The 27,647-nt window shown below is 33.0% G+C and overlaps 1 protein-coding gene across 5 annotated transcripts in view; it reads left to right on the top strand.

Moving 5' to 3' along the window:
* The window catches only part of NIPBL (NIPBL cohesin loading factor), a 204,285-nt gene that overhangs the window by 97,464 nt on the left and 79,174 nt on the right, over positions 1-27,647 (top strand). For 3 of the 5 annotated variants that reach the window (XM_032337584.1, XM_032337583.1, XM_032337585.1), the window contains exons 7-10: positions 1,592-1,752; positions 3,086-3,182; positions 7,042-7,668; positions 13,746-15,368. In XM_032337584.1, coding sequence (XP_032193475.1) covers positions 1,592-1,752; positions 3,086-3,182; positions 7,042-7,668; positions 13,746-15,368 — 2,508 coding nt within the window. Of the gene's footprint in view, positions 1-1,591; positions 1,753-2,771; positions 2,996-3,085; positions 3,183-7,041; positions 7,669-13,745; positions 15,369-27,647 lie in introns of those variants that run through there. The other 2 variants (XM_032337586.1, XM_032337587.1) reach the window with 2 other exon arrangements.

The raw sequence follows: 27,647 nt of genomic DNA, 5'->3' as shown, positions 1-27,647 counted from the left end.
AATATCATAATTCAAAATGTATATGCATCCTTTAGTAGTTCAGATTCTCTCTCCCTTAAGAAAAGGGAAGAAGATAAAACATACCCAGTTGTTTTTTTTTTTAATATTTTATTTATTTATTTGACAGAGATCACAAGTAGGCAGAACAACAGGCAGAGAGAGGGAGAAGCAGACTCTCTGCTGAGCAGAGAGCCCGATGTGGGGCTTGATCCCAGGACCCTGGGATCATGACCTGAGCCGAAGGCAGAGGCTTTAACCCACTGAGCCAACCAGGTGCCCCAAACATACCCAGTTTTATCTGTAAGTTCTACCATGTGCTGAGACAATTAGTTATCCATATGGAAAAAAGTAAAATTGAATTCCTGTCTCAACTACACAGAAAGATAAGCTGGATTAAAGACCTAAGTTGACAAAAACAAAACTGAAAATTTTTAAAAAGAAAATGTAGAAGACTGTCTTCTTATGACTTGTGTTAAGGAGGAAATCTGAGTGGCTAGTAGACCATGAAAAGATGTGTGGCTTCACTATTAATCAAGGAAATGTAACAGTTAAAGTGACAATCAGACACTTTCCCATTCTCAGGTTGGCAAGGATATAAAGCAGTAAGATCTCTGATATACTGCCAGTGGAGTACAAATGGACATAAGTAATTTGGAAAGCTATTTGTTAATATTTAGTAAGGTTTAAAAATGGACATATCCAGGGGTACCTGGGTGGCTCAGTCAGTTAAGAGTCTGCCTTCAGCTCGGGTCATGATCTCAGGGTCCTGGGATTGAGCCCCAAGTTAGTCTCCCACCTCAGTGGGGAGCCTGCTTCTCCCTCTCTCTCTCCCTCTGCTGCTCCTGGTGCTTGTGCTCTCTCACTCTCTATGTCAAATAAATAAATAAAATCTTCTAAAAAAAATTAAAATGGGCGTATCCAGCAGTTTCACTCCTAGACACAGTTGTAAAAAAGTCATGTATAAGAATACAATACAGGTACATATATACATGTACAAGAATATGCATTGTTTATGACAGCAGAAATACTGAAGCAATTAAAACATTGAATGTAAGAATGGAATATTCATTTTTTATGTAATATTTACATTATGCAGCAGAATATATCTGTTTACTTAAAATATGTGAATTTAATACTACATATAAAAATGGATAAAAAGCAAGTTAGAGAAGGATATATACATACATATAGTATACCATTTATATAAAGTTATATGTGAAACAGCGCTCTGAATTATTTAGGAAGATATTCATTTATAGTAAAGGCATAAAAATATTCATAGAGTAAACTGAATTCAGTATGGTGGTTACTTTTTTATGAAGTAAGGGGAAGGGAACAGAGGATAGGAATATGCATGTATATGAATATGATGCTCTCCATAAAGCATCAACCTTATCTGATGTTTTCTTTTCAAAAATGGATCGGAATGATGTGTTACAGTGTTAAGATTTGATCAAGCATTAGAGAGTACGTGAGTGCTCAATATATTATTTTTTCTTTAATTTCTGTATGCTTAAATATTTTGTGAACAATCATTATTTTAACAGTTTATTTTTATAAAGCTTTTTGTTTTTATTCTTATTAATTTCAGCATCAGTATCAAGTCCCATTGTTGCAGGTGGTTTGAGAAACATACATGATAATAAAGTTTCTGGCCCGTTGTCTGGCAATTCAGCTAATCATCATGCTGATAATCCTAGACATGGCTCAAGTGACGACTACCTACACATGGTGCACAGGCTAAGTAGTGACGTATGTAATATATTAGTTGTCATTGAGGTAATAAAATAGTGCTAATATTTGTTTCATAACCTATTTTGTGTTTTTTGGGGGTTTTGCTTTTTTTTGGGGGGGGGGATTTACCTGGTCTTTATTTGGCACTTAGTATGTCTTTAATAAATGTATTCTTGAGGCTTAATCCCTCAAACTGCAAGTAACATATCTATCTAAGGGTTTCACAGAACAGGATTTTTTAAAATTATTTTTATTAATGTGTTATTATTTGCCCCAGGGGCACACGTATGTGAATCCTCAGGCTTACACACTTCACCGCACTCACCATATCACATACCCTCTCCAATGTCCATAATGCAACCACCTTCTCCAAACCACCCTGCCACCAGCAACCCTCAGTTTGTTTTGTGAGATTAAGAGTCTCTTATGGTTTGTCTGCCTCCCAATCCCAACTCGTTTCATAACCTATTTTGATTCCATGGTTTAAATGGTATCTACTGTATTTCAAGGGTGATACCAGGTCTGAGAATCTAGCAATGAACAATGTGGTTCCTATGTTCACAGAGCTTAGTCTCTAGTGAGGTTGGTAAACTGGCCAGTAGTTTGACCTACAACTAAGAATGGCTTTTACATTTTTAAACAACAACAAAGAACAGTATGTGACAGAAATTACATGTGGCTCACAAAGCCTAAAATATTTATTGTCTGTCCCTTTACAGAAGACGTTTGCCAGTCCTTGGCTGTAGACATGTAGACATTTTGGTTCTTAATGAAATACAGTTTCATTTTTAAATACTTGTTCACACAAAAATGTTCCTTTAAATAATGAACCTTTATATATTAATACATAGTTCTTCTTACCTCTAAGACTTGCACAAAACTTTATTCCCTGAAATTTAAGGTTGCTTTGATGTTTTAAGATAGTCCATATACTGGAATTGGTTTTGTGGTATTATCAGATAAGTTATATGTTATAGGTTTGGTGGTATTATCAGATAAGTTATATGTATATAAGGATAACAAAGATGACCGTGCACTCTGCCCTCTAGACGTTTATAGTCTGGTAGGGTGTTCACAGCTCCTTATGTAGAAAATAGTTAAAAAAAAAAAATGGAGCATAGTAGTAATACCAGTTTTCTTATTCATTGCCACGCATAGGCTGTTGATTCTTTTGGATACAGTTTCAATTCTTCTAAGATTTACCATGAAGAAAACAGGAAAGTGCAGAAGAATTATGCTTTTGAATACCAACACTTTACTTGTCAGTAGTTTATGTCTTTTATTGGTCTGTTTAAGATTTCTCTAAAGCCTCTCCTATCGTTTGGGTATAAATTTTATACTCTGTTCTTAGGATGGAGATTCTTCAACAATGAGGAATGCTGCATCTTTTCCCTTGAGGTCTCCACAACCAGTATGCTCCCCTGCTGGAAGTGATGGAACTCCTAAAGGTATTATTGTAACTAAAATTTCCATCATCATTTCATATGCACATATATATATATCTATATACATATATATAGATATATATATATATATTTTTTTTTTTTAATTGGGGTGGCAGAGAGAGAATCTTAGCAGGCTTTGCGCCCAGTGTGGAGCCCAACACAGGGCTCAGTCTCACAACATTGAGATTGTGACCTGAACTGAAATCAAAATTCAGGCACTTAATCAACTAAGCCCTACAGGCACCCTAGCATTTCCTATTTCAAGTTGAGTGAAGAACTCAAACTTCTTAGTTGCAGATACTGAAAACTATTCTTTATTTTTCCATTTATTAAGGAAAGAAACAAACCTGTAGTTATCCCTGTAAACTATTGATAGTGTTTTCAGATATATATACAGTATTGTTGTCACTGATAAATCCAATGGTCTTTTCAAACAGCAGCCTACTTATCCTCTCTTAAACATTTGAAATTATTGATCTGCTTTCCCCATCATCCACCTTCCTGAAAAAAACTTTTTTCATATCAAGTCCATTGGTTTTCCTCATACTTCTTTCATTTTTGTTTTTTTTTTCACTAGCTCTTCTATCTGTTCTCTCATTCCTCAAGATTTCTGTTGTTGAACTTTTAATCTCCCATTGTACCTTTCTCCTTCGCTCTTTCACTTTCAGTTTTGGTAATAGCATTGATTACTTTTGTGAACAGATTGCCAAATCAATGTCTTTGGCTCCAGCCCTGTGTCCCAAGTTGTAATTTTTGGTTCAATTTCTTCATGTCTAGCTGGTATTTCAGATTCATTTTCAAGATTGTTCCCCCAGTTCTTTTTGCCATTCCAATTTAGTTTAATGACTTTATAGTCCTGAGCCATTGTTAAGTTGTCACTAATCTCCGGTGCCTGGCTGGCTCAGTTGGTTGAGCAACTGCCTTCAGCTCAGGTCATGATCCTGGAGTCCCCTGATAGAGTCCCGCCCACATCCAGATCCCTGGCTCAGCTCAGCAGGGGGTCTGCTTCTCCTCTGACCTTACCCCTCATACTTGCTCTTTCTTATTCTCTGTCAAATAAATAAATAAAATCTTTTTTAAAAAAGGGAGAGAGGGGGGAAAAAACGTTGTCTTTCACCTCTCATGTAGCCACTTGTCAAAATCAAGACCATTCTATTTTACCTCTCTAAATCTCTTAGATTTAGAAAAAATCTAAAGATAGATTTAGAAAAAAATCTAAAGATAAAAAATCCTATCTTTTCAAGTTCTAAGTTAAATGGGTGATCTTCCGTGGATCCTTCTCCCATAATCTTCTTAAACCATTCATTAGTTTATATTTTTTCTAATAACTTATGCTGTCTTATGGACATGAATTTTATCTTCAATTTTCCAAAGAACCTTGTGTGGACTTTGGTGTATACTAGACTCATAAAATTTTGAATTTAAGTCCAAGTTTGGGCTTTTTTTAGAAGTACTTAAAATTAAAGTATGATAATTTGAATTACCAGAGTTACTGGAAGAGAATATTGTATTCCATGTTAAAGAATTAGCTTTGTAATTAATTGCGATATAGCTAATAATAAATTTTCTCTATTCCTGAGAATTTCTAATTATAGCCTTCTAAATCATGGACTGGTGTGCCTCTTATTATAAAGATTTTTTTTTTTCACAGATTGTCTCTAATCAAAGAGTTGGAACACATTCTTCCTGGGGTGAAAGTTGAACTTTTATGAGCCATTCTTATTCTAGAATTCTATGAATTTTCAGGGATAAAAATAACTCAGCTTGTAAAAGAGAGAGCAACTTTCAGAATAACTCTATTTTAGGGTAGGCATCAAAGTTAGGTACATATCTCACAAGTATTGTCAGGTGTGAGAAATTATTCAGACTGCCAGGGAGGAGTAACAGTGGGATAGCTGGTTGATCTAGATAATCAGCCTATTTTTCCAACTAACTCTTGAGAATGGATGGATGGATGGATGGATGGTTGGTTGGATAACTTTAGATAGAAAGAAAAAACTTGAGAACAACTTCTTGAGCACATTATTCATCAGAAACCTCTACTACTGTTCATGAGGTTGTTTTCCAACTAGTTTTTAAATGCATTGTCAGTCTAATTTGATTTTTTTGGTGAACTCCTGGAATTTTAAGTCTGTTCTAAAATATATATGATTTGTCACAAAAATTTTAAATACAAAGGCAATGTGGTGTATTGTAATTCAGATGTTAGAAAAATGTGGGTTTAAATTTTTCAGATTTGCCAGCTATATAACCTTGGGCAGGTTTCTTAACCTCTGTAAGCTTCATGTTTCTTTCTGCACAACAGTGATGATAATACAAATCAAGGTTCTTGTAAATTATTTAAGTGACTTGATATACAAAGCACCTTGCACAAGCTCTGACAAAATAGATTGTCCAAAAATGCCCTTTTCATTTCTTTTTAACTTCCCATATAAGCTGTCTAAGAACACCATCTGTTGACATAACTTCAAACTAACATTTCTAGTAAATTGCTTCAGCTACGTCTGGGTGGCTTAGTCGGTTAAGCATCTGCTTTCAGCTCAGGTCATGATACCAGGGTCCTTGTTCAGTGGGGAACCTGCTTTCTCCCTCTGCCTGTTGCTCCCCTGCTTGTGCTCTCGCTCACTCTCACCCTCTGACAAATAAATCAAATCTTAAAAAAAAAAAGAATTGCGTCAGTTGCTTCGTTTGCATGTTTTATCTAATATGTTCTCTAAAAAGTTATTTTTCTGTATCACACTTCAAATATATTAACATTGCTGATTGAAAAGGGCAGATTTACATATCATGGAAAAATTTTATGTATGCAAGCACACACTCACATATATATGACCTTAATTTAAGTCTAGGTTTAAGTTCTTTCTAATAAAGCACTTTCATCCTGACTGATTTTATAATATCCTATGGGTTTTTAAACATTTTGCCTCTCTGCCTGCTTGTGATCTCTGTCAAATAAATAAAATATTTTAAAAGGGGGGGGGCGCCTGGAGGTGGCTCAGTGGGTTTAAACATTTTATAGTCTAAACAATAAGAAATGTAATAGTTATATTTCTGAAGCATAGCAATGCATTTTCTTCATTTAATAGCTTGTATCTATGGAGAATTTTTCCATTTGATTAGCTTATTTTTACCACTTCCTTGTATCATATAGCATTTTTTAAATTAATGGGATCTGGGCTGGAAGATATTTTATGAGCCTTGATATTTGCTGGACATGCATATTTTTCTAATAAAAGGAGGATTAGCAGGCTGAAGAGAGTATGTGAACTGATGTTAAGTGGAGGGAGAAAGAGAACACCACATAAGGTATAAATCAGTATTTAACCACCACTTTGTAAAGTAAGTGAAGATTCTAAAAATTGTAACTGTTCCCACTTTCTTTTTCTTATACCAGTAAATATTCATTTGAGTGTAGTTTCTGGCATTAATTTGCTATTTTTTAAGTTGACAGACTTATTCTTACTTTAGTCTTGTCAGTTTTCCTAGATAATAAGTGAAAAAATAGAGAGTATTTGCTCGAAATATTTGTGTTGTGTCATCTTTAGAAACAATGAACTCTTTTCTGTTTTCAAGCTAAATATATTTTATAGGGACAGAAATAGAAATAACATAATACTGATTTGGAAGATGGAATATTCATACTTAAATTTAAACCTGGATTCTCAATGAGCAAACTAAAAGATTATGGGGGACAAGTCTTTAGACTTTCTTTTTGTATTTTGTAAATAAGGTGCTGAGATTAGATAATTTCCTAATTTTTTTTCTTGCATTACGATGTTGTCACTTATTTAATATTTCTAGCACAGTGTAAGAAAATGTAAAACTAGTACAGTTGTTCATTCCTGTTGAATTGCTTTTCTAGGATCAAGACCACCTTTAATCCTTCAGTCTCAGCCTCTACCTTGTTCATCACCTCGAGATGTTCCACCGGACATCTTGCTAGATTCTCCAGAAAGAAAACAAAAGAAGCAAAAGAAAATGAAATTAGGCAAGGATGAAAAAGACCAGAGTGAGAAAGCTGCAATGTATGATATCATTAGTTCTCCATCCAAGGACTCTACTAAACTTACATTAAGACTTTCTCGTGTAAGGTCTTCAGACATGGACCAGCAAGAGGATATGCTTTCTGGTATGGAAAATAGCAATGTTTCAGAAAATGATATTCCTTTTAATGTGCAGTACCCAGGACAGACTTCAAAAACACCCATTACTCCACAGGATGTAAACCGCCCACTAAATGCTGCTCAGTGTTTGTCGCAGCAAGAACAAACAGCATTCCTTCCAGCAAATCAAGTGCCTGTTTTACAACAGAACACTTCAATTGCTACAAAACAGCCTCAGACTTCTGTGGTACAGAATCAGCAACAGGTATCACAACAGGGACCTATATATGATGAAGTGGAATTGGATGCATTAGCTGAAATTGAACGAATAGAGAGAGAATCAGCTATTGAAAGGGAGCGCTTTTCAAAAGAAGTTCAAGACAAAGGTAAACTAACCTCATTACTACCACTTCCACATATTTACTCTGGGCAAATATGTAATTATAATGTGAAAAAGTTTTTTGGTTTTTTATTTCAGTTACTCTCTTTTTCCCATTATTTTTCCATTATATTTTATAATGTATTATGTCTTTCAGGTGTATTTTTATTACTAATGCTTATACCTCAGAAGTTAAAATCTTGCTTTCATTTTTTATTTGAAACAATTATCTGAGATTTGATAATTCTGTATCACAGGTCTACCGCCTATTATGTATCAAATGATATTATCTGTGCTTGTCACTAAAATGAACGTTAGTGTTTCTATCACATGTATTTTCCATTAGTTGTGTTAGTACAGTTTTGCATCTTCACTTTTTTTTCCTGTCAAAATAAGGGTAACTGATACAGAATTATTTTGAATAGTACATTTAAGAAAAGTTTATTCAGTTAGATTTTTCACTTTGTTCCCAATCCCGCCATCTCCTAATAATACAGTTTAGGTTTGGTTTTTTGTTTTGTTTTGGTTTGTTTTAGTAAAAAAATTTGTGGAAAGAATTTTAAATTAATATTAAATAGCAATCTTTAAAGATCAAGGATCCTTTTGTTTTTGGTGATTAGAGTTAAGTATCCCTTTTTTATTTGAGTAGTGTGTTAGGATGGAGTGTCACACCTTCTATGAATTCATGGGCTTCTTCTGTGCTCTATAAAAAATTATAATCAGATGAAAGTAACTCCCTAAAATTATTGATTATTTGGTGAATATTATGTACAAAACTCTTGAAAATCTTGACAGCCTGATGAATCAGTGATTGAAATTAGTAATGTAATTTATGGATTTGATGTCTTTACTGATTTATATACACATTTGAGTACCCAATCCAAAGCATACTTTATGCTTTAATTCTATAGTTAAATATTCCAGATTGATACATAGTTCTGATACTTTCTTTTTGGTAATTATAAAACAAAACTTTGTAAAGTTGGATAGAACCCTCTGTATATGGTCTTGTTCATTATGTGACAGGATCATTTCTAGATTAATTGTGTTTCTAGGCTAAGAAGCATGTTGAAGATTTGTATTATGTTTCCTATCATGATAGATCTTTTTAACATTACTGAAAAAACATTATTTAGTAATTGTTGTATGATGATGTTTGCTAAGTGCTTAGATCATAGGTTGGTGCAAATAAAGTCTTTATTTTACTGGCTAGGGAACTGGAATTTTTTTTAACTATTGATGTTAAGAATGATACACAGTAAGGCTTCAAGAAAAAAAAAAAGAATGATACATAGTGTTCTTATTTGGTTTAGTAATGTGGGGTTCAGGAAATAATAACTATATGGGTTCCAAAATGTATCTCCTTCTCTAATCTCTTATAAAAGTATATGCATGTCAAATGAAGAGAGCAGTATTATTTAACTTCTCTTGGTGGTATTAATCCCAAATTCCTGAGTCCTATGACAGTTTTGCAAGAAACATAAAATTGTAATTTCTTTCTTTTTTTTTTTTAATTGTAATTTCTTGACTGAGAAATATTAGTTGCCTTGAGAACTGAATTTTTGCATGACATTTTAATCTGTGTTTTGGAAATTTTGTTCTCAAAAAGGGGCTTAATTTTGTAAATGCTTTTTTAATAGTTGGTAGGAACAAAAACAGGATATGGTGAACTTTTCTTTTCTTTTTACTTTCCTGAAGTTTTATTGTATCATATTTGTTGAAGCCGAATTTTTACTTTTAAAAGTTGCAAGAAAATAAAGGTAGTAAATGAAGTTAATTATATAATAGCAAACTTATTTTAGGCTACTTTTTTAGGAGAAATAAAACAAATTTAGCAAACAGCATACTGTTCTTTCAGAAACTTGTAGTATATATTTTACTTTTAACTCTCTCTTCAGTTTTCTCTGTAATGTATGATAATGTGGCTCTACAAAGGTTAATTGAAAAGTTGAGAGCAGAATTGACTTAAAATTTTGAATTCTCTAAGTTGACTTACAGAGGTATCTGGTACTATAAGGATTAAAGGAATAAATATTCATTGGAACTACCTGATTTTTAGTTTGATTTAGATGATTTAGTATGTGTATTTTCCCAAATTCTTAATGCTGGTTTTGCAGATCTCATATTAGTACTCATTTCTAACTTGTTTGCTGAAAGCTATGCTCCCATTATTTTGTGGCTTTATTTGAATACCTTTGGAATTTAGGTGCCACTTAACACTTGTGATTGGAAACTTCTCATTTTGTATTCAGTTTCTGCACCGTGTGATGGGATAGTGTTTTATATTATAAGCAATTATATTAAGATTTTGGAACGATTAAAGGTCTGGTGTGTTGCTCTAAGACCCTAGGTGAGGTCATAAATAAAAGCAACACTTTCTGAAGTGGTTGTTTTATAGTCAGCCCTTGCAAATTGAAATATTTCCTTGAAATGAATTTATTACTAGTTAACCACTGCACTTTAGGACTAAATTATGATATTGACATTTACTGCATTCTAAGGTATGGCCCTGAGAACTTTTTTATAATTATTGGCAACTATTGGTCGTGGTAAGGAACAAAAAAAGACTACTTGTTTTACTAAGAGCTCTTTTATAGGCTCTGAGCTTGTTTCGTATTATATTTGTTTTGAGAGAGGCTTCCTTTCAATAGACCAGAAATGAAAAAATTATGCCTTATAAGTAAAATTACAAAGTTTAACAAACATAGTTGTTTAATCATTATGCAGCTTAAGAAAAGGGATAGAATACTTTTAAGTATTTTACTTAGGTTATGGCAGAATGTAACATAACCTCTATTCCACACATAGAGGACACTTTTCGGGCAGCTAGGTAATTATGTCCCTTGGCCTGTTCTCCCTTCTTTGGGTAGTTTCATATACACTGGTATTTAAATCTCTGTAACCTGATATTTTATTATATTCTTAAAGGACCTTTTTGCTCAACCTTTGCTCATATTTTCAGTGTCTAATTACATAAATTAATTTTAAAAGGCTGTTCATTTTTGCTTCTGGGTTGACCTATCATAGACATTAATATCTTCTCCATGTGCTGAAAATTCCTGCTTTCTTTTGTCAAAGAGGGGGTTTCTTTGTTCATCTTTGCCTATTTCATCTTTTCTTAAGGTCCACTTTCCATGTTAGTAAGTATGAGGAATGGCCTAGACTAGCTACTAATGTCTTTTATAATGTTATGATATTCTTAAACTATAACCCTTATAAAAAGTAAATTACCTACTGTCATTTGGAATAAGAGACTAGATGGAAATAGGACAGTTAACCACTTAGTTTATACTGCAGTTTAGGGGTAGGATGTTTTCATTTTTCATAATTGGCTACAGTTGTGTTGTTTTAAGTGTTTTCAGTTATCACTGGTAAATTTAAGCAAGTGATACAGTTTTTTTTCTCAGCAGAATAATGAAGTTCAGAATTTCTTTAACAGCTGGATCTTATTTTCGTATCAGCATCTAGATGACAAGTATTGTTGGTTTTGAAACTGTGGTATCTTTTTGTATGCATTTTCTTCAGGACAAAATGCACTCTGATAGCTAAACTTATAGCACCCAGTGCTGAAAAGGGCTTAACGATAATCAGTGTCCCAAATATTGAAATTATTCTTTATAGAGATGGCTTTCCATCATTAGGTGAAGGTTATGATGTAATGAAGACTGATAACAAAAGTGGATAGACAAAAGTGACGTGCAGATTCAGAACCACTTTACAGGAATAAGTTCATGGTGGAACTGAATCAGATCAAGTGAATCAGACCTGCGTGCTCTTAACATATTCAAGAATCCTTGCAGCAATAATGGAATTTTTCCCGGTTTTACAGAAGAGGTGACGTACTTTTCAATAGTTGAAAAATTAAAACTTTGTATTTAGCAATATATTGTGCATAACAGAAAAAAATTACAAAATCTTTCCTAATTTTAATATATTACTCATGTGCAAATGCTTTCATACATTTTTATTACAAATAATCATTGCATCATAGTGGAAGATAACTAAATCAAACATAACATTTCCTTTGAAATTAACTATGTTAAATTTCCATTTTAATGATAAACGATAATTTGAAATGAGGTTAATTATCTGTAAATTCCTAAGTATTTTGTAATCCTTTAAATTTAGCCTTCAAGATATTTTGATGTTACTGTTCAGAAGAAAGACTGATTGCTCATATTAATAAAAGGATGAGCCACAGATTTCTTAAGAGAAATCTTTGAGATGCCAGAGATTTGTGATGTCATTATGGTTCTTAAGTACACTTAGGTTACCAATTTAATGACTTTCACAAGCATGTTTCGTTGAAAAATACAAAAATCTTCAACTAGATTATACTCTTTCGATTTCTAGATTCTTGTCCTAAAGGTTTAAAGATATAAGGTGATAAAACATCCCATTTATGAGGTAATAATTATTTGGTGTGCCCTATGACAAGATATAAAGATTATTTTATGTGGCAGAACATTACAGAATAAAACTGAGACAAATTTAATATTCTGAGTGCTTTCTTAAGTATTGAGGCAGAAAGTTTCATGTAAGTTTTGGCAGGGTAGTTTTAACTAGGGAAAATGGTTAGATGTTAAGATACTTTATTATCATGTAGTTATTTTACAAATGGAACATATATGACAGTAGACTTGACTTCTGAAAAACTAAGAAGCAGAATGACTTACTTCTACAAAAAATTACTAGCAAATATTTGAGTTAAATTTTAGTAAAATATTTTACTAGATTTTAAGCTGGAATGGACTGCTGCTTCTCACTCTGAAAAGAAAATGACGCAACTTTGGTGTATAAAAGCAACATTACCATTAAGGTTTTTTGTTTGTTTGTTTGTTTGTTTGTTTGTTTAATTCCTAACTTGGTTTTCAGCAATAAGAGGTTATTTTTTAGTGGTCATTTTGACTTTTAACCTTCTTTTCCTTAAATTATATTCTATCACATTAATGACTATCATAAGGGTATCTAGAGATTCACTATAAAAATTATATAAAATGAGCTTTAAAACTAAAGCCAGGCAATTCAGAAGTAAGTATTAAAGCAGACAGAACCTTAAGGTGCTATAATATAACTATTCCCAAAAACTAACTAGAGATTCGGTTTGTAGAAAATGACCTAGCAGCCTCTTGAGTCAAGTGGAATCATGCACAGAAATACATAACTTAAAAATACCTTGACATTTTATTGTGGTGGTAGATTTGTGTTTCTGTGTCTTTACATTTTAGAATACCATAAATTATTTCTTACTGAGACCAATTTATAGATCCCTAGAACTTTACATTGAAGAACCAAAACATTTTCTTAAGTGGAGGTTGCTTTTAAGACAGGATTTATCTAAAAAGTCCTTTTATGCGTCTCATTTTTATATTTATGTTAATGTTCCCTTATTTTAAATATACTTCTAATATGTGTTAGCTTTTAAATTCCATTTGTGCTGTTGACACCTTGAAGGATTTGAATCCTGGATCAAAGGTTAATGACAAACTATTAAACTGTCTTTTTTTCCCCCCTTGTTCTCCTCATTTACCTTTTTTTCAGTGGCATCATTTCTGCTTTCTTTTGGGTTTTATTCCTTTTCATACTAGTTTTACATGTTGTAAAAGCTTATGTTTCCTGTTTAGTATGGTAGCAGATATGGGGCACTTAGTTTTTGGTTAATGGTTAAATGATCTTAAATGAGAACATGTAATTTGTAACTGGTTGCCTTATTCTTATGTAAAGAATCTGGTTTATCCTTTACATATACAAACATAAATATATTTTTGTATTTAATGTATTATAAGTTCTATTTATTTTCTATTTGGGCTTATATTTATATAATCAAGAGATATGCTGTTAAATTCTTGTTACTATAGTTACTAATATTTATTGAGGTACAGCAAGCATGAGTATTTCCTTAAACCTTGGTTTAAAAGTATTCTGTGATTCATGCCTGCTATTTTATACATGCATATTGACATTTGAATTCACCACATTTCAAAAAACATTGTGATTTAAAGAAATATCAAAGTCCATATGGCTTTTAGTAAGATAAGAATATATGTCTATTACTGATACTGAATATTTATCTTTAAATTTCAGATAAGCCTTTGAAAAAAAGAAAACAAGATTCTTACCCACAGGAGGCTGGGGGTGCTACAGGAGGTAATAGACCAGCTTCTCAGGAGACGGGTTCTACGGGAAATGGGTCAAGGCCAGCATTAATGGTTAGCATTGATCTTCATCAGGCAGGAAGAGTGGACTCTCAGGCTTCTGTAACTCAGGATTCAGACTCCATAAAAAAGCCTGAAGAAATCAAACAGTGTAATGATGCACCTATTTCTGTTCTTCAGGAAGATATTATTGGAAATCTTAAAGCTACACCAGAAAACCATCCTGAGACTCCTAAAAAAAAGTCTGATTCTGAGCTTTCAAAGAGTGATATGAAGCAAAATGAAAGACTGGCAGAATCTAAACCAAATGAAAACAGATTGGTGGAGACAAAATCAAGTGAAAGTAAGTTAGAAACTAAAACTGAGACTCAAACAGAAGAACCTAAACAGAATGAGAGCAGAACAACTGAATCCAAACAAAATGAGAGCACCACGGCCGAACCTAAACAGAATGAAAACAGACTGTCTGACATAAAACCAAATGACAACAAACAAAATAATGGCAGATCAGAAACAACAAAGTCAAGACCTGAAACCCCAAAGCAGAAGGGTGAAAGTCGACCTGAAACTCCAAAACAAAAGAGTGATGGGCGTCCTGAAACCCCAAAACAGAAGGGTGATGGACGACCTGAAACTCCAAAGCAGAAAGGTGAGGGCCGACCTGAAACTCCAAAGCAAAAAAATGAAGGTCGGCCTGAAACACCAAAACATAGGCATGAAAATAGGAGGGATTCTGGAAAGCCATCAACAGAGAAAAAACCTGAAGTGTCTAAACATAAACAGGATATTAAATCTGATTCACCTCGGTTAAAATCAGAACGAGCTGAAGCCTTAAAGCAGAGACCTGATGGGCGATCTATTTCTGAGTCATTAAGACGTGACCATGATAGTAAACAAAAATCAGATGACCGGAATGAATCAGAGCGACATCGCGGGGATCAATCGAGAGTTCGAAGGCCAGAAACATTGAGATCCTCTAATAGAAATGAACATGGCGTTAAATCTGATGGTTCAAAACCTGATAAACTAGAAAGAAAACATAGACATGAATCAGGGGACTCAAGGGAAAGACCATCTTCTGGGGAGCAAAAATCAAGGCCTGACAGTCCTCGTGTTAAACAAGGTGATTCTAATAAATCAAGACCTGATAAACCCGGTTTTAAATCACCAAATAGTAAAGATGAGAAAAGGACAGAGGGTAATAAGACTAAAGTAGACAGTAATAAAGCGCACCCTGACAATAAGGCAGAATTTCCAAGTTATTTGTTGGGGGGCAGGTCTGGTGCATTGAAAAATTTTGTCATTCCAAAAATCAAGAGGGATAAAGATGGTAATATTACTCAGGAGACAAAGAAAATGGAAATGAAAGGAGAACAGAAAGACAAAGTAGAAAAAATGGGACTAGTTGAAGATCTGAATAAAGGAGCTAAGCCTGTAGTTGTCCTGCAAAAACTGTCTTTGGATGATGTTCAGAAACTTATTAAAGATAGAGAAGATAAATCACGAAGTTCCCTTAAACCTATCAAGAATAAACCATCAAAGTCAAACAAAGGTAAGAATACTTATACTGAAGTCATTTTTATTCTAATGAGTTTTTGCTTAAGTTATAGGGTTAATAAGGATTAAAAAAATGGAAATTTACAAAGATTGAAACACTGCTATAGGAAAATATAACATTTATATAAAACAATAATGAATTATTTTCAGTAATATAGATTAAAAAGTTGTTGCTGAAAATTCTTTGTCTTCCACCCCTAGTTGCACAATTCACTGTAGTCATGATTTTTACTTTGGTATACAGATAAGATCTTTGGTTGATTAGTTATTTCAGGTATTTTTGGAAGTTGTTTATTAATCAAATGAGTGGTTAGAATGAATATATGTAACAACTTTGTTGAAAGTTAGACTAAAGAGGTGTCCCAGTCTACAAGGAGGTAGTAAATTGAATTTTAATTTCTAACATCTCAGTAAAGCTAAATGGTGTACAAAAATCAGTGTTATAAGCTCTTAAGACTATTGGGTCTTACATTATTTTCTTACATACCTATCTCTGAGTTAATTATTGATACATAGTTTAAATTTATATAATTTAGAAAGTTATAGAAAGGTTATTTCCCTTCTTGTGGGATAGGTGGTCAGTTATAGATACTTTATTTAAAAAATACAAAGCTTTGCCCTTTGGTCTTAAGGAATAGTATTCACCTCTTAAATCAGGTTAAGTCATTAGTGGGGTTTGAGGATGATTTTTTTGTTTTGTTTATTGTATAGTTGCTGAGTTAAATTCTGTGGCTATTTGAGTAGTAGTATTTCCAGGAAAAAGTCTTAAGTGTTAAATATAGTGGCAGTCTGTGCACAAAATACAGTTTTGTGTTCCTTTATATACTCCTTTAAAAATATCTAAGACATACATAATTTGATGGTATGTGGCAAGACGTATCTAGTCCATGCAGTATAAATACATGAAGATACTGATTTCAAGGCAATAGAGGTGAAAGTATGATTTTTAAGTTCTCATTCTGTGAGAGATTCATTAAGAACTTAGGTTTATATTTACTTATTAAATATATGAAACTCTTGAATTGTGCTATTCTGTGGGATAGTCACTAGCCTCTTTAGCTATTTAAATGGAAATTAATTTAAATAAAATTAAGAATTCATGTCCTCAATAGCCATATGTGGCAACTGGCTTCCTTATTAAAACAGAGAACATTTGCATCATCACAAAAAGTTGTATTGCATGGTATCTATAGTGTTTTAGGAAATCCAGAAGATGTAATGATTATTATTATTTTTGTAAAATGTTATGTCTTGTCTACCAAAAAAAGGTCAATGAAAACATAGTGTCATTATGAAGAACTGTATTCAAAGAAGTGACTTGTCATAATCTTTTTTATTATTACTTGGTTATCAAATGTTTGCTTTTTTACTTTTTTGGTTTTATTTTTTAAAAATAAAAAAAATTGTCTTTATCACTAATACTCGTACTTCTTTAGTGAAGCTTTCAGATCTTAAATTGTAGCAGTCAGACTTAACAAAAAATTAAGACTTCAGCTTTAACTAATAGTCTTTACTATTTAACTTGAATGCATCTCTTTGGAATCACTTGTGTACATAAAAGAAGTTAATAGAATGTAGTGGCCAGTGCTAGAATTGTTTTCTTTTAGATATTGTTTTTAAAACTTTCACTGAAACTTTGGGAGTGGCTTATATACAGTATAAACTAGAGAGTATAGGTATACAATTTTAGAAGAGTCAGATGGAAAGATGGAAAGTGGTACCCTTTTGTCCCTTGATCTGGACCATCTTTTTCTCCTCTTCCTTCTGTCAGCTTACGCTAGCCTTGCTTTCTAAGCTCTGTCCTAACAAAGAATCTTTACAACTGAACATCAAGAAATGAGTATAGCTCCTAATATAGTACTCCTAATAGTAATTGCTATACTCTTTCCCATGTTTTTCTGATTGCCTATGAATATAAACTTTTTAATACTTATCCTTGTTTCTCCTAAATGTACTTTTAACACAAATGTATATACTTGATATGTTCATGTTAGTAAGTAGGCTATCTGGGTGTGTCTCTCTGTTAGAGTAGAGTGTGTGTAGTGTGTGTGTGGGTGTGTACATGTGCAGGTATGTATATATACACACATGTATTATTACTAGATCTGCAATTACAATTAAGTGGGCATTTTCATCAAAAATATTACTTTAATGCTTAGATTTACTTCAAGACTCCATGTAGATAATCATTTGGCTTTATTTATACCTTAGAATTCCTATCGGTTATTTTTTAATGTACTAATTTTGGTTTTGTTTTAGGTCTCTGCTACTAAGTTAGCAATAGCAGAGTTACATAATAGTAAGTTTTTTAAATTACAAGCATGGGAAGCACAGTTGTAGATTATTGGCCCTTTGTAAAATACACATTACTTGGGATTTTCTTTTCGAGAGAGTCACAGAATCACATATTCTGACATGCTGGTGGTGTATTTCTGAGTAAAGGAATTAAATTGAATATTATTGAGATACTTTTGTGGTTGATTTCTCAAGCCAAAATTCTTGGTAGGTTTTCCTTTCTTGGAAGAGCCATGAAATTCCATCTTTTTAAATAATTTACCTGATGTCCATATTTAAAATATTCATTCTTTAGGATTGTTTAAAATTCCTTGAGTATGCTTTAAGCTAATTTAGAATGGTAGGGATATAGATTTATGACTCAATATATATTTCTTATTTTTGTCATTTGTGTGAACATGTTAAATGTAAAAGTCACATAGTCACATTTTATTTGATTTCTATGGGGACATGTGTATGTACCTAGCATAATACCTAGTACATAATTAGAGTACATTAAATAGCTGTTGAATGACTATTGACACCATGTTTTAGAAAAGGCTTTGTATGCAGATTAAAATTGTGTATTCATCTTTTATGCTTCCACCAAAAGACCCTAATGTAAGAGCTACACAATTTACAACTTTCTGTTCACTCAACTTTGTAATAACTGTCAACTATGTACTTTTTGTTAAGTTTCCAAGGAGATTTACCCTTTCTTATGTTTGTTTAGTTATCCTTTCCCTTTATTTTTCTGTTACAGATTGGCTCATTATCACTTCTATTCTCACTCTGCTTCTGTCATCTTCTGTCTTCTTACCATTCTTGTTTTTTCCTTTTCAAGCAGGGGATGGTTATGGAGAACCAACATAATCTTTGTAAAACCTTTTAAATTTTTTAAATTTCTTCTATTACAATATACTTCTGTCAGTATTTTAAATGCCAGGAATATTATCTTTATTGAAATATTTTTATTCAGAATATTATCCTTATATCCCCTAATGTTCAGTATGTCTCCAATTTAAAAAATATAAAATTACAAGGTCTTTAAGACAGGCATGTTATGTGTTGGTAACAGCTTAGTAATTACAAACATTAGCAATCTGATCTGGGTTATTTTCTGTTCCAGGGTGTCTCACAGTATTTTACCTTTATATCCAAGGAAATAATTTTTGTTTTTTCTCCACCTACTTCCTTCCAACTAGTTTATTGTTTTATATCATTTGCACTCAGTACTTTTAGGAAATATCCCATAGCACCCATATTTCAGATCATGGCCTTTTAAACAGTTAAGCAGTTACTGAAAATGGTTTTCACTGGGTATGTGTACTAATGTAGCAGCTCAAGTAGTCAATAGTGTTTAAAACTGTAGTGTTCATTTGCTTAGGATTAGGTAATAGTTGCAATCACATTTGGGCCAGTTATTCTCCCTCAGTTATTACTGTACCAGTTACACTACTCAGTGTTGATCACAGAAGTATTAACTGGTTGCCTTTTATGTGGCACTGATTGTGTTTAGGATTCCAGGCTTCTGTAAGTTTGAGAGAAACTACTGTCTCTGAGTGAATTTTTGGCATAGTTGATGATATTTAAGTTGAGGAACTTTTAGTAAAGTGGATATGATTGTAATATTCAGAATTTTTAATAGTGCTGCGGTGGGAATTTAATTTGGCTCATTTGAATAGTTTTATAAAATGCTTTTCAAAAAATTAAAATATTCAGTTTCTGCAAAGACCTTACTATCATTGGTATCTTTGGGAAACATTGGGAGAATATTTACTGCAGAAGTTGGCATAATCTATACCTAACTGTTATTGGGTATGATTTTTTACAGCAGTATTTTGGAAGTTTTTGTCCATGATTTCTGTTCATAGAAAATTTTTGATTCACATTTTGCTTAATAGATAATTGATAGTGATTTAAAGAGATTAAGTAGAGTTTTTTTAAATAAGAATTAAAGTATTAAAACTTACTAGTGGTATTTTTGTTCCTTCTCATTCCATTTCTCAAGCCAGCCCAAGAACATAGCTTCTATAAGGTGTTCCTGTATATTAAAAATAGGCGTATGGTTGAGGAGTAAATAAGGTAAATAAATAATGTGGAAGAACCTCCTATTTATGAAGAAATAGTCATTACTCTTACATACTGAATTCCTTCTTACTCTAAAAGAAAGTTTCTGAAATCCTCCTTTACAAAAGCCTGATACCTGTGCTAAGATAATGAATATCTATTTGATAGATGATAGTATAATATTATGTCATTAACATAATATTGTAATATGTCAATATTATTATATAGTATTATTAATACTATGTTAATATATAGTACATATTATTATATATATTATTATTATTATATAGTCTAATGTATCGTTGACATAGAGGTTAGGGGCACTGACTCTCCCACACTTGAAAATCGACATGTAACTTTTGACTTTTGTTGGCATTGGGGAGGGTATGTGCTATGGTGAGTGCTGTAAATTGTGTAAGACTGATGATTCACAGACCTGTACCCTTGAAGTAAATAATACATTATATATTAATTTTAAAAAAAATTAACTACCAGTGGCCTACTATTGACCAGAAGCCTTACTGATAACATAAATAATTGATTAACACATATTTTGTATTTGTATGTATTATATATTGTATTCTTACAATAAAGTATGCTAGAGAAAACATTATTATAATCATAAGGAAGAGAAAGTATATTTATAGTGCCATACTGTATTTATTGGGAAAAAAATCTGTGTGTACCTACACAGTTGTAGGTCGTACCCATGTTATTCAAGGTCAACTGTATATTATAATACATAGCATAATTTAGTATAGTATAATATCAGGTAGGTATTTATTTTCTTAATAGCTATATGAGCCTCTTATAGAGAAAGGTTTCAGTAACTTTTTTGTTTTTTTAGAATAAGAGAGTTCACTATATTCGGATAGTAGAGGGAGCGCTTGGGTGTCTTAGTGGGTTGAGCCTCTGCCTTTGGCTCAGGTCATAGTCTCAGGTCCTGGGTTCTCTGCTCCGGGAGGGAGCCTGCATACCGCTTTCTCTCTGCCTGCCTCTCTGCCTGCCTCTCTGCCTACTTGTCATCTCTGTCTGTCAAATAAGTAAATAAAATCTTTAAAAACAACAACAAAAAAAGAATACTAGGGGACGCCTGGGTGGCTCAGTTGGTTAAGCAGCTGCCTTTGGCTCAGGTCATGATCCCGGCATGCTGGGATCGAGTCCCACATCCGGCTCCTTGCTCGGCAGGGAGCCTGCTTCTCCCTCTGCCTCTGCCTGCCATTCTGTCTGCCTGTGCTCGCTCTCTCCCCTCCCCCTCTGATAAATAAATAAAATCTTTAAAAAAAAAAAAAAAAAGAATACTAGAGTAACAGTATATAAAACACTGTAATATAGTACACTATAATATGGAATTTTGAATCTGGATCCCCTCCTCTGCTCACAGAAAATTTAGCTTTCTCTGGCTTCTGATGTTGAAAATTGAAAATTCTCTATTAAGTCCATTATAAATGTTAGTACAAAGAGCACTAGTATCAGAATCTTGAATAAATTGTAGCCTTACAAAGCTTTGGTTCATTCATTTTTGAAAATGGAGAAACCAGTTTTCCTCCTATCTTTATTTAGTTATGAGGACCAAAATCAATATTACAGTAAGAGCCAAAATCTGTCCAGTTTTTTAATATGAAGAAATCCAACACGCCATTTTTAACTGAATTTATCTAATGAAGAGAGTAATTTTTTAAAATCTTTATATGTATATATACTTTATAATCAGTATATTTGGAGACATTGCTGCCAGAATTTCTTTCTTTCTTTGCTTTTTTTTTTTTAAGATTTTATTTATTTGTCAGAGAGGGAGAGAGAGCAAAGCAGGGGGAGCCACAGGCAGAGGGAGAAGTAGGCTCCATGCTGAGCAAGGAGCCAGATGTGGAACTTGATCCCAGGATCCTGGGATAATGACATGAGCTGAAGGCAGACGCTTAACCAATTGAGTCACCCAGGTGTCTCCATTTCTTTATTTCTTGAAATATATTTAACATAACATTTTATTAAAGTGTAAAAAATAATGATTTTCTCTATGTTTATAATGTGAAATGATTACTACAGTAAGTTTAGTTAACATTCATCACCTGACATAGTTCTTTTTTTTCCTTGTGATTGAAACTTTTAAGATCTACTATTGTAGCAACTTTCAAATATATAATATAGTATTGTTAACGACAGTCACCATGGTGTACATTACATCTCCAGAAGTTATCGTGTAACTGGAAGTTTTTACCTTTTGACTACCTATACCCATTTCACCCACCAGTCACCTCCCACCCCTGTCTCTGGCAGCCACCAATCTGTTTCCTGTTTCTGTGAGTTGTTTTTTTAGATTCCACATATAAGTAAAGATCATACAGTATTTGTCTTTCACTGTCTGACTTCTCTTAGCATAATGCCCTCAGGGTACATCCTTGTTGTTGCAAATGATATGATCTCCTCCTTTTTGGGGTAAATAATACTGTGCACACAAATACACTCATTTTCTTTATTCATTTGTCAGTAGACTAAACAACTTAAGGTTATTTCCATGTCTTGGCTTTGGTAAATAATGCTTCAGTGATCTTGGGTCAGGCAAGCTATGGAGATAACTCTTTGAGATAGTGATTTTATTTCCTTTGGATATATACCCAGAAGTGGATATTGCTGGATCATATGGTAGTTCTATTTTCAATTTTTTGAGGAACCTCCCTACTGCTTTTCATAGTGGCTACACCACAATTTACATTCCCACCAATAGTACACAAGGTTACATTTTCTCCAAATACTCACCAACACTTGCTATTTATTGTCTTTTTGCCATTATAACAGGTGTAGCTCCTTACGGCTTTTGATTTGCATTATCTTGATGATTAGTGATACTGAGCATCTTTTCATATACTTATTGGCCATCTGTATGTCATCTTTAGAAAAATGTTTATTCAGATCTCTGCTCATTTTTTAATCAGATTGTTGTTTTGGTTTGCTATTAAGTTGTAAGTTCTTTATAGATTTTTGGATATTAACCTCTTACCAGATACATGGTTTACATATACATATTTTCTCCCATTCAGTAGTTGCCTTTTCATTTTATTGATCAGTTTCTTTGCTGTGTAGAAGCTTTTTAGTGTGATATAGTCCCACTTGTTTATTTTTGCTTTTGTTGCTTTTGCCTTGGTATCAAATCTAAAACAATCATTACAAAAACCAGTGTCCAGGAGCTTACCACCTATGTTTTCTTCTAGGAGTTTTGTGGTTCCAAGTCATATGTTCAAATCTTTAATTCATTTTGAGTTGATTTTTGTGTATAATGTGAGATAGTGGTCCAGTTTCATTCTTTTGCATGTAGCTGTCCAGTTTTTCAGCACCATTTATTAAAATGACTATCCTTTCTTCGTTGAGTATTCTTGGCTCCTTCTTCATAAATTAATTGACGATATATGCATGAATTTATTTCTGGGCTCTCTCTTCCATTAATATATGTATCTGTTTTTATGCCAGTATTATACTGTTTTGAATGCTGTAGCTTTACAACACAGTTTAAGATCAGGAAGCATGGTGCCCCAAGGTTTGTTCATCTTTATTAAGATTGCTTTGCCTATTTGACTACTTCATGGTTCTGTACAAATTTTAGGGTTGTTTTTGTTGTTCTTTTTCTATAGGTTATTGTTCTTTTTTTATAAAAAATATTGGAATTTTGATAGAGATTGCATTGAATGTGTAGATGGCTTTGGGTAGTATGGACATTTTTACAGCATTAATTCTTCTAATCCACAAGCATAGAAATTTGTTAGCATTTATTTTCCTCTTCAATTCCTTTCATCAATGTTTTTTAGTTTTCAGTATATAGATCTTTCACCTCCTATTTTTTTGGATGCAACTATAAATGTTTTCTTAATTTCTCTTTTGATAGTTGTTGTGTATCAGAATTCAACTGATTTTTGTATATTGATCTTATATCCAACCTTATTTAATTTGTTTAATGTTTTTTTGGTAGAGTCTTCAGGGTTTTCTATATGTAATATCATGTAATCTGCCAATAGAGACAATTTACTTTTTCCTTTCTGGTTTTGGAGGTCTTTTCTTTTCTTTTCTTTTCTTTCTTTTTTCTTTCCTTCCTTCTTTCTTTCTTTTCTTGCCTAATTGCTCGCTCCGGCTTGGACTTCCAGTACTATGTTGAATATAAGGGTGAGATTGGGCATCTTTATCTTGTTCCTTATCTTGGAAAGCTTTTTAGCTTTGAGTATGATAATAGTTGTGGGCATGTTATATATGGCCATTAGTATGTTAAGGTATATTTCCTCTGTATATAGTTTGTTGAGAGTTTTTTGGGTTTTTTTGTTTTGTTCTATCATGAATGAATGTTGAATTTTCTAAAATGCATTTCTGTATCTATTAAGATGATAATGTCATTTTTATCATTCATTTTGTTAATGTATATCACATTGATTGGCAGGTTTTGAACCATTCTGCAATAAATTCCACTTAATTATGGTATATAATCCTGATTCTTTTAATGCATTGTTGAATTCTGTGTGCTGATACTTAGTTGAGGACTTTGAATCTATGTTTATCACGAGTACAAGAGGATTGGCTTGTAATTTTTTTTTTTCAACATATGCTCCATGCCCAGTGTGGAGCCCAATGTGGGGCTTAAACTCAGGACCCTGAGATCAAGACCTGAGCTGAGATCAAGTCAGACGCTTAACTGATTCAGCCACCCCCAGGCATCCCTTGGCCTGTAGTTTTCATTTCTTGTAGTGTCGTTTTCTGGTTTTGGTATCAGGGTAGTGCTGCCTTTGGATGTTCTCTTCTTTCCTTCCTCTTCTGGAAGGAAACATTTACTAGAATGCTCCAGAGAAGTTATCTGGTCCTGGGCTTTTCTTTGTTGGGAAGATGTCTCTTCAGATTTTCTGTTTTTTCATAAGTCCATCTTAGCAGGTTATATGTTTCTCGGAATATAAATATATATTTATTTTAGGATCCTTTGTGTGGTATCCATTTGATGTCTCTTCTTTTGCTTTTAATGTTATTTATTTGAGTCCTCTTCCCTTTTTTTTGGTAAGTATAACTAAAGGTTTGTCTATTTTGTTTATCTTTTCAGAAATTCAGCTCTTGGTTTCATTGATATTTTCTATTATTAGTCTATTTCATTTATTTCTGCTTTAGTATTTAGTATCTCCTTCTATTAAATTTTGGCTTTGTTTGTTTTCCTTTTCTAGTTCATTGAAATATAGTTAGGTTGTACTTCTGCCCTCTGTATATACATATCAAGGAAAGGATCATTTGATCCCTGTTTCTTCCTGTAGTTCTTCCCCATAGTAATACAATATAATGCATGTTGATGAAATCTTTTTATTACCAGTGTCAATATCAAAACTATGGTACTTAAAACCAGATTTTTCTTAGAATCTTTTCTTCTGTCTGCTTCATTCATAGTAGTGTTTTTCAGTTGCTATAAACTAAATCCTTGGTTTTTGTCGTCATTAAATAAATTAATTTTCAATGACCTAAAATGTACAGAACACAACTATAGTGTCTATACTGGCAAGGTGGGTACTTTGTTCCAATTTGGATTAAAGTATGACATGATACAGATGAGGGGTCAGCAGACTTTCTCTAAAGGCCCAGATCATAAATATTTTAGGCTGTGTGGGCCACTTACCTTTAATATTGTAATACAAAAGCAATCATAGACAGCATATAAATAATTGTGTGTCAGTGTATTCTAATAAAACTTTATATAAAACATGTGGTGGGCAAACTTGACCCCAGACGCTATAGTTTGCTAAGCCTACTATCAATATGAAATTGAAATTTTAATGTACGTGAATCTGATAACTAGATTATTTATTCTATAGCAAATGAGACCTAAAATTTGGATTTTACACTGCCATTTGAGTATTTGTATGTGTATATAAAAGGACTCATCTAGAATGAGTTTTGAAGTAGTTTTTCTAGTTCTTTTCCAGTACTTATGAATATAGTATGGAATTTACCAAATATAATATTTTAAGGAGGATATTTAAGATCTGAGAGTACTTCATTTATTGGGGTTATAGGTATATTATTAATATGTTAATATAATTAATATATAAAATATAAATATATAGCAAGTATATACAGACTTAAATTGCTTTTAAAATATTTTATACTTGTCACATGTCAGTTATTAAATCTTTTCACTTTGTGGGTAACCTTCTCTATAATTATCAATATAGAACACCTAAGAACTGCTTTCAGGATTTAGAAAAGAATTTTCAGCTGGGAAAAGATGTTACAATAGATAAAACTATCTAAACATCTTTCTTCATAGAATTTTTTGTTGTATTAATTTTCTTGAAAGAAATTTTCATGAATAGTATAAAAGGGTTAAAGGATTTTGACCCCATTTGCTGTGTGTTATATATTCTATGCAAGGTAGCTGATTCTGAGTATGTACATTTCAGCAAACTGTAAGCAGACCTACAGAACTCAGAATCAAAGCCTGAATCAATTCATATCATCTCAAACACTTTATGCATAGCAGTTAACTCCTAAAGGCATTGCTGTGTAAAGCATTGTGGAAAATTGATCTTTTCAATAATCATGAGTCAAGAAGTTGTCTTGCTGTTTTTCTTGGGGGATGGTTGGGGAGTTTGGGTTTTTGTGGATTTTTTTTTTTCTAAAGATTTATTTATTTATTGGAGAGTGTGAGTGGAGGAGCAGAGGGAGAGAATCTTTAAGCCGACTCCCTGCTGAGTGCAGAGCCCAGTGCTGGGGAAGGTGGGGCCGGTTGTCAGACTCAAAACCCCAGAGATCAAGACCTGAGCCAAAACCAGGAGTCCGACTCCTCATTAATGGAGTCACCCAGATGCCCCAAGAAGTTGTCTTATTAAAAAAGGGATGAATACAGGACTTATTAGAAAGATTTACATGAAAAACAGAAGAAGAATTTCTGAGTAATCCAAGATTTTATTACAATGACTTCAAAAACGAAACAGCAACTTTTATATCAGAATTATAGGTATAGATAATTAAGCTCTCTGATACAAGATAGTCACTATCCTGGGGCACCTGGGTGACTCCGTTGGTTAAGCATATGCCTTCTGAGGTCATGATCCTCGGGTTCTGGGATCAAGCCCTGCGTTGGGCTCCCTGCTCAGGAGGGAGTCTGCTTTTCCCTCTTCTCCTTCTGAGCTCTCACTCTCTCTCTCTCAAATGAATAAATAAAATCTTTTTTTAAAAAACCACAGTAGTCACTGTCCCATCAACTTATAATGAATAAAATCAGTTTAATTTTGAATGTTTTATTCAAATTATTCTTTATCTTTAATCAAACCTATAGGTTAAGAAACCATGGGCAGAGTCCACAGACTGAATTTGAGTAACCTAGAAGGGCCTTTTCAATCCAAATGGACTCAGCTATTTTGAAAGAAGTGGCAACCATAAAACTTGAAAGACTTTAAAAATTTTGTGATTATGCCCTAAGAAATAAAATGCATGTTGTGGCCTAATGCACACAGACAGGCACATATTAACAATCCCATTTTCACTTTCATTTTAAAACAACTACTAGTCAAGACCCACAAAACTGATTTCACAATGTACGAATGGGCCATAATCTGCAACTTAAAAATTGCTGCTTAACATTGTAAAGGAGATTACCTGTTCTTAGGTTGTAACGTTCCTTGTGTAGTGATTATATAATGGTTCTTTGCATTCGTTTCAGTATTCCTCAAAGACCAATGGAAAGAAAAGAGCTGCAGATTTGAACCTGACCACTCCTCCCTAGCCAAAGATGAATAACTACTAGTCTTCCCTTAAAAAAAACCTTTTTTTAAATAATCCTGACTAAGCATTATTAGGCCTCCAGCCAGTACCTGAGGTCTCTCTGTCTCTTTATCAAAATCAAGGCAACTTTATACCAGATTATCTCATTATACATGACTTTCACTTATCCTAAAACATTACCAAAAAAGCAGAC

The sequence above is a fragment of the Mustela erminea genome, chromosome 3 (genome assembly GCF_009829155.1).
Source record: "Mustela erminea isolate mMusErm1 chromosome 3, mMusErm1.Pri, whole genome shotgun sequence".
Taxonomy (NCBI): Eukaryota; Metazoa; Chordata; class Mammalia; order Carnivora; family Mustelidae; genus Mustela; species Mustela erminea.
This window is presented reverse-complemented; position numbering and strand designations above follow the sequence as displayed.